The sequence below is a fragment of the Staurois parvus genome, unplaced genomic scaffold, assembly GCF_062004578.1.
Source record: "Staurois parvus isolate SC_StPar_1 unplaced genomic scaffold, SC_StPar_1.0 ptg000053l, whole genome shotgun sequence".
In the NCBI taxonomy this organism is placed as follows: Eukaryota; Metazoa; Chordata; class Amphibia; order Anura; family Ranidae; genus Staurois; species Staurois parvus.
The window spans coordinates 3,726,868-3,735,559 of record NW_028317849.1 but is presented as its reverse complement, the minus strand read 5'-3'; the positions used below and the strand labels follow the sequence as shown (position 1 = coordinate 3,735,559).

General features: G+C 38.9%; 1 protein-coding gene across 2 annotated transcripts in view; it reads right to left on the bottom strand.

Moving 5' to 3' along the window:
• Nucleotides 1-3,494: 3,494 nt before the first annotated feature.
• The window catches only part of LOC149470080 (N-acetyllactosaminide beta-1,3-N-acetylglucosaminyltransferase 3-like), an 84,463-nt gene continuing 79,265 nt past the window's right edge, over nt 3,495-8,692 (bottom strand). For both annotated transcript variants that reach the window (XM_089667387.1, XM_089667381.1), the window contains one exon: nt 3,495-7,470. In XM_089667387.1, coding sequence (XP_089523513.1) covers nt 6,327-7,463 — 1,137 coding nt within the window. In that variant the 5' untranslated portion in view covers nt 7,464-7,470 and the 3' untranslated portion in view covers nt 3,495-6,326. The remainder of the gene's footprint in view (nt 7,471-8,692) is intronic.

Genomic DNA, 8,692 nt, shown 5'->3' with positions numbered 1-8,692 from the left:
TCTAAGGGGAAGTTCTGAAATGAGACGAAGCTCTACGGATTTCTTTCATCCAATCATGTGCAAGCAAAAATACTGTTTTGTTAAATTTTTTTTATTTCCCTTGCGTGTTCTCCTCAGATCTACAGCAACTGCACTTTCAATTAACTTGCAGTGCACAGCCCATTTGCCTTTAGTAAAGCAACCCCTACGAGTACCTGAGACAAGGATCCTAGTGGCTGTTGCTGTGGTTAGCCCCTGGTGCACTATTATTAAGTCCTCATGCACACTTCATGTTTTTACAGCAGCTGCTTTTGGCTTTTGACTTTTTTTTTCTACAGCTAGTAAACCCCCCAGCATATTATCCTATGTGTCCATACACACAGACTGTAATTAACATTTTTTGGCTGGAAAAACACTCTAACGCTGCAAACCGGCGTTTTTCGACTTTCGACCCAAAAAAGAAAAAAAAAAAAAAACCTGCTAAACAACACAAAAGCGGGAAAAAGCAGCTAAACGCGACAAAACATCACTAAACGCTAATGCAAAAAAAACACATTTTTAACGGGTCTTTACACAGCTAACGTTACCAGCGGGGGTGTATCATTGTCAAAATCTACAATCAAGAGAAGACTTCACAAGAGCAAATACAGAGGGTTCACCACAAACTGCAAACCATTCATAAGCCTGAAAAATAGAAAAGCCAGATTAAACTTTACCAAAAAACATCTAAAAAAGCCAGACCAGTTCTGAAAAAGCATTCTTTGGATGGATGAAACGAAGATTAATCTGTACCAGAATGACGGGAAGAAAATAAAAGTGTGGAGAAGGCTTGGAACAGCTCATGATGTCATCTGTATAACATGGTGGAGGCAGTGTGATGGCATGGGCATGCATGGCTTCCAGTGGCACTGGGTAATTGGTATTTATTGATGATGTGACAGAAGACCGAAGCAGCCGGATGAATTCTGCAGTGTTTAGAGATATACTGTCAGCCCAGATGCAGCAAAGTTGATTAGACGGCGCTTCACAGTACAGATGGAAAATGATCAAAAACTCCTGGGTTGCTTTTGCAGTGTGTTTTGGAAGGAAAAGAAGTGGAATATTCTGCAATGGCCGAGTCAATCACCTGATCTCAACCCAATTGAGCATGCATTTCACTTGCTGAAGGCAAAACTAAAAAGGCAGAAAGACCCACAAACAAAGAACAACTGACGACAGATGCAGTTAGAGAGTTCCAGACTTCAGGCAGTCATTGCCAGTAAAGGATTCTCAACAAAATATTAAAAATGAACATTTTATTTATGATTATAATAATTTGGCCAATTACATTTGACCCTCTGAAAATGGCGGGACAGTTTATAAAAATGGGTTCAGTTCCTAAAATTTGTACTTGATACTTATGTTCAACCCCTTGAATTAAAGCTGAAAATCTGCACTTCAAATTAATTTGGATTGTTTCATTTTAGTTTCTTCTGGTGGCAAACAGAGCCAAAAGTATGAAAATTGTGCCTGTGTCCAAATATATATGGCCCTAACTGTATATATACATAAATGTTTTGCCTTTCATTTCTGTTTTAAACTGAATGGGTTGTGAGGGTTTACATATACTTTAAGCAAATCCATTTTTATAATAAAGTGAAGAAGCTCTAGCTATTCGAAATTAGCTGCACTGAGGACTGCTGAGCCCATTGGTGGTGTTAAAGGAATGTACCACGAGAGGACCAGTTGGCTGTCCTGCCCATCGTCTCAGCTGAAAACCCCTGCACAAGGTGCCCCACAATATTAGAGTTGCTTCTGGCTGAATGTGCAGCATTTACTAGAGTAAGCTTTTTAATTCACTGGTCTTGGAAATGTGGTTCCGTTTTTTACCTCAAAAGATCCACACAAGGGTTCCCTGCCTTATTGGAGCATTTAGCATCCAAGGTCAAGGACTGAGCTACAGGAGAGATTGAACTTACAAAAGACAACCACAAAAAGGTGGTAAGATGGTAAAGGTTTAACCCTTTCATGCTGGTTGAGAACTCTGAGTACAAAAAGGTAAAAGCTGTTGTGTAAACATCCACACCTTTTAACTTTGTACTGGACCTCTGGGTGGAAATAGGCGGGGCTACTGACATAAGCACCAGGGAAATTGGTTAACTTTCACCTAGTCCTTCCCATCAGCATATTTTTACCTTCCTTTTACTTCCCCAGCACTCCATTCTGCTTTCAAGAACAAATTTCTGTGCAAGCTACAGTATGAGTTTTTGAAGTAATATGTTGGGGAGGGGTTGTGAATGAAAACAGGCCGATTTCTTTGTCTTGAATGGGTAAAAAACAGATTTGCATATATTATCAAAATTTTTAAATCATATATTGATTTTACATTCATACAGGGTATTTTGCCTTCTCTCCTAGAAGCCTTTCCTCTTGGCAGCAGCCTTTTGACAAAAAAAAAAAAAGCCTGACACTTGTAAAGTGTGTAACGCGTTTAGGAGTGTCAAGTGCTTTGGCATAAATTAATTTCAATGGCCAGAATAAATACATTTTCTAGCCAATTAAATGAATTAACACTCATGCATTAAACACGCCTAGCGTTAACACACGTTTACAGGCGTCAAGCATTTTTCTGCCAATTAAGCAAATAAAACATTCTGACTTTACAAATGCTGCATACTTTCTCCAAGTGAGGCACTGAAAGAATATCGAAAGGCAGTTTCTAGATTTTTCTAGAGTTTAGCAGTGGTTGTCTGATAAATAATAATGATATCAAATTCATAATTCGGCACTTATATTGATGGAAAGCTTGCAAAATATTTGGTTTTTATGATTAATCATAATATTAAAATGTGTGAATGGTCTTGAACCAATTATAGTGTAATTTCTTCAGTTAAGCGGAGATAGGAGGCATAAACTGACCTAGCTAACCAGCTGAGAGCTGATTATTCTATAATAGAGCATAGCTGGTTACAGGACTCTGGTGTAGAATGTCAAGGGTGTTAGAAGTGAATCAAAATAGAATAAGTATTACATAAACTAAATACACACAGATACTATTGGTATATATTGTTACACATGTAGATTTTTGGTTATACAACATTGAAATGTTGTAAAGATACATTCTTAATTTATATTTTTTTAATAAGAGACTGGTCATATGAGCAGGCTGATGTAATATGGTCAAATTATGGTCACTACATATGTGCCTGTCAATCAAAAGACCATATATGTAAAGTCCCCTCCCTTCAATGAAAATTGCTCTGGTAAGCAGTATCGTTTGCCATACAAGGTTCTAAGATCACGAATTATGATGCTTACATGCATCATAAAAAGGCGTCTTAAGAGACAGAGAGACATACACACGTCGGTCCATCCATACAGATACGCATAAGCAAAGCTGAGAAGCTGGGACAGGTGCATGCTGTAAAACAAGAAATAGTCACGAACGTCTACTTCCAAAGACTCTGAAGGACAAGCACCACATGGTCAGACTCAACTGCATTAAACAAGGCAAAAAGCACATGAGACAATGAACATAATGGTGACACATCTTTATAACTTCTGCTTTGACATTTACATGGAACTGTTCATGATACGCTTTACATTGTTATTTATTTTAAGCCATTGTGTGATAAAATAAAATCACACTTTATTTTTTACCTTTCCGGCTCTTTAATTACAAGCACAATCGCCTATAGACGCTAAAGAAGTACTATATGTGTCTCAGTAAATTCTACATTGTCTAAATGTTTCACATATTTCTCTTATGACAAATATCCTTTAATATCGGCAGTGCTAAGCTCCTCATTATAACTAGTTTATAATACCATGGCAGGCAGCACAGTGGCTAAATGGTTAGCACTTCCGCCTGGCAGTACTAGGGTCGTTGGTTTGAATCCCAACCACGGTACCACCTGCCTGGGGTTTGCATGTTTCCTCCCACACTCCAAAGACATGTTGATAGGTTACTTGGCTCCTGTCTAAATTGGCCCTAGTATGTGTATGTATGAATGTGAGTTATGGAACTTAGATTGTACGCCCCTTGAGGGTTAGGGACTGATGTGAATGTACAGTATACATATGTAAAGCACTGCATAAACTGTTGGCGCTGTAGAAGTACTTGTAATAAATAAATTAAAAAAAAAAAAAAAAAACACAAACATACCATGACAGGCACACCCCCAACCATATTATCACTGGACTCAGTGTGTTTTTTCCATTATAGTAGCCAAGCTTTTCAACTTTCCAGACATAACATTTTAAGTATCTGTGTTCACTCATTTCTTCCAAAACTGCTCAATCCCATTGAGATCTATGCAATACTACACTTTTTTTTTCTCAGCTCCTGTCCTCTTCTGACCTAGATGCTTGCTGGTATTTCTGGCCGTGGCCATCTTGAGTAAGGGCAAATGATTTGTATTGCATTTACTTCCTGGAACCCACCTGCCCTTAGCTCAGGCACGCAGGCAGGAAGGTGTGCTTAGCTGAGAAAACCCCTCCTCCCCTCTTGAAGACTCCTGGGTTGTATGACATAGGTTAATTATGGCAAAACACAGCTGTCTAGTTCCCCTCACAAAGAGAACGATAGTAGCAGTTTTCCTTGCTGGAGGGTCCAGAACAGAGCATCTAAAATGTATGCTGCAATTTTTTTATTTATTTTTTTTATGTTTAGAATTTTATACTATATAAAAATATTTTATTTTTTTTTAAGTTATGCAATGTGAATATATTTTTTAAATTATGCTATGTACCAATTGTAAAGTAGTTGTCCCAATTTGGCTTCAAAAAGGTGGAAACACAGTTTAAATCCAGTCCTCAAAATCACTCTGGTATACTTGTGATACTATATCAATGACAAAAGGTTGTATACATGACTGAACTGAGGTATGGCAGTCAAAACTCCAACGTTCAAGTAGTCCTCAAAAAATCACTCTACTGATCAACTGTACGGTGGCCCTGCTGGAAAATTTCCTCCTCTCAAACAGTGCTGTAAGCTATAGCCTGTATCGGTGATCAGTGAATTATGATAGTGGGGAAATCTCCCTGCGTCTGAAATTAATGACACAGTGGGAGGATTCCCCCTTCCACCATGAATGTGTGAATGGGGGAATCGGGTCAGTTTTTTTGTTCAACCCACTGGTTGAATGAAAACAAATGGACTCATCTATGGCCAGCTTAAGGCACTGTTGCCTCTGACTGCAAGTCTCAGACGTTGTGATGGTGTCATTGTGCTGCTTAGTGTTCTCCTTGCTGGAGGCCCTGACATAGGGGAACAAAACCCTGTCTCTACCAAGATGATCATCTCCAGACCGAAACATTGTGCAGAACAAAAAGTAGGCCAAGTTACCAACGTGGAAAAGATCAGCTGCAGGTAGACCACAGGGAATATTGTTGACAAGTCCTTTGCAAACTTTACCCAAAAATGGAGGGAGAGAGAGCAGAGTTTAATTCCTCCTTAACTTCTCAATATCTAAATAATTAGTCTAACCCCTAAACATCCTGAGCCATTAAGCTCACCTAAAAGTTAAACTCCCATAGTGAGCTCTTAACTCTTTTCCCAAACATTTAACCTCCAAAAGTGTGCCTGTACCACTTTACTTTCCCTAAAGTGTGTCCTTAACAGCCCCTAAAGTGTGACCTTAACACTTACATTTAGATGCAACAACCCTTAAAAACACTGAATCCCAGAGTCTAACACTGACACAAACAAAATCTAGTCCATAAAATAATCAAAAACAATAATCAACTCTATCCTGCTACATACTTACTTTGTCCTTCCTCAAGATCCTCTGTTGATAGCATGTAGTGTAGGTTCCATGCCAAAAGCATACTTCAGTATTCTCTTCAATAACACAAGCTAACAATATGACGAAAGGTATGTTCAAAAATATAGCTCAACTTAAATTACTTTAATACAAAATTGAGAATAAGTTAGCAAAGACAAGCATAAACAAGTATGAAGACAATTGCTTAACCAAACACAAAGGGGTTGATTTACTAAAACTAGAGAATGCAAAATCTGGTGCAGCTCTGCACAGAAACCAATCAGTTTCCATTTTTTTTCGTTTGCCAAACCTAATTGAACAAGCTAAAGTTAGAACTGATTGGCTACCATGCACAGCTGCACCAGATTTTGCACTCTCCAGTTTTAGTAAATCAATCCCAATGGCTCTTCTAATAACTGAAGGAAAGGAAAATGTTGCTGTGGTGCCCACTTTTGCGTAAATAAGAGAATGAGTATTTTGATTCACAATGCTACTCGAGGGCATGGGCAATACAGATTTTCCTTTCTCCAGGTCTTATAGATAAAACTATTTGTTGAGAGTCAAATGGTATATTGCTTAAGAATCTTCCCAAGTCCATCCCTGTTAGTGGCCTACATATATAGAGAGCTTCTGTCCACATTTGAGATGAGGATCTTGTATAGCTTTCCACATGACCAGCATCTGATATGGCACAAAACGGTGTACCATTAGAAGTTCTCTATAATAGCATGGATCAAAAGAGTCTAATGTGGCAGACGGCACATGCACTCCTACTGTTCTCATCCCCATGTGAGAGGCTGGAACTAAACCAGCCTTTGCCAGACACATGCCTAGATAAACATCATCAATAGGGAATAGGGGAATTTCCAAGGATTTATTGTAAATGGCATGGGCAGTGTATCTGGATAGGAGAATTCCCCCACCGCCACAATACATTGGGTAGGAATCTGAGCTGGTTATCTGTACGGGCACGTAATACTTGCTACCAGATTCACGAATAGGTCCAACATTGGCTATCAGCTGTCCGATAAAGAGGTGATCATCTGCCTTTAGTCCACGTAGATAGGTGACAACATTGAAGGTATTAACAAATACATCATCATCTCCATTAAATATAAAATTAGCTCCTGGGCAGTTATTCTCTAACCACTGATGGAAAAGGAACTGTTTCAATGTCAGATTAAAAAAAGTGTCATGGAAGTTCCACTGTAATATATCGCCGTAGGTTTCACTTTCGATTTTTAGAAGTTGCCTCAAATGTTTGTCCTCCCTTTCATTTTCAAAAGTTCCAGAGAGAAAAATCCTTCTGACATGGGCACCATTATAGCTGTTTTGCTCCCCCCAAGTCTGGCGAATGATGGCTCTCCTTTCATAATTCCCAGGGGAAGACTTTATGGCAAGAAGCAGAAATACCCTTTTAGATTTAGCTCTTCCACCACACTTCTGTGGTGCATTAAGTATCTGTGGAAAGCTTGTGCAGTGTTTATATCTCAAGAAGTTTTTAATGTGTTCAGGTAGTTCGGAAAATCCATCAATACGTTCCACTGAAGAGTTCTCCTGACAGTGGGAGACCCACTCAATTTTTTGTAGTGTAGTAGGTCTATAGGTAACATGAGCAAGAACAGGTTGATCTTCAATCTCTTCTATTCCATCTCCACTTTCTTGCATAATAAACAAGAGACCAACAAAGCCCAAGCACAGCAGTAGTATGCTTTCCACCTTTAAAATAGACCGCCTCATGCTGACGCTGTTAAAAAAATAAATAAATAAAAACAAACAATGTAAAGTCTATTTTTCTCAACAAATACAATGCAATATTTACTACATTTTTTTTTTTAAAGCTATCTTTATGTGAAGAGTAAATCCATGAAAAAAAAACTGCTATTTTAGTGTTTTATAGATGCAACAGAATTAAAGAGTCTCTGTGAGCACCCCCCTTCCACAAAAAAACATTACAGGTATAAAGTGTAGGCATGTACCTGAAGAAGCCTCCAAGTCCCCACTGTCAAATAATGGGCAGTCTGTCAGGCAAAGCTTTAGCAACAAAAAGCTGAATTTAAGCTGCTTTGCTTGCAAGGCAAATCAGCTGCATCCAAACAAGTGTAAGGGCCCTTTCACACGGATACATTTTTGTTTTAGCCTGCTAAAAGCACAGGAAAAAAATATATATATTTCCCTTTAAATCCTATAGAACTCTTCACACCAGTGGCCTGCAGGTGCAGTGCATTTGCATTCCCAATGTGCATGAGTACATCCAAAACACTAAAGTGGCCAGGAACAATAGCAAGGAGATCACCACAAGTCATCAAGGAATATAATAAGACATAATAAGCCATCAAAACACTCAGTGAACCAGGTTCAATCTAGATTTAAAAAAATTCTTGGGTAGACCCTTTAAAAAGTGATTCAGAATTAAATATGGTACATTAGCATATAAAAGTTATTATTTTTAGATATTCAGAGAAAAAAAAATATTGTGAAAATGCAAAATAAACAATAATAGTAATGTGCTCTCAATAATGAAAATTGAAAGCGGACTACATTAAATGGAATCTCTAAGGCTACGTTCACACTAGTGTTGTGTGCAGGCGGCAGAGAGGCGTTTGGGAGGCGTTTTTACCGCTTCACAAACGCCTTGGACAATTCTGTACATTGCAGCACATGGTGCTGTTCTAACAGGAGCATTAGCGTTGCGTCAAAACGGACGCCTCTAGTCCAGTCAGGAGGCGTTGAAGCCTCCTATTCTAGTCTATGGTGCCGCTCCGCAAATACCCGGCCTGCGTTTGCAGTGCGGTTGCAAAGCAGTAACACCATTCAAACTTCATTCTAGACGTTTGTGGGGCGTTTTTAACACTCGGCATGCGCCATTTGCCGAGCGTTTGCTGAGCGTTAAAAAATGCTCCGCTATAGGGGCGTTTGGCAAGCGTTGGTAAAACAGTCAAGGGTGAATGAGCCCTAAGGGTAGGAAG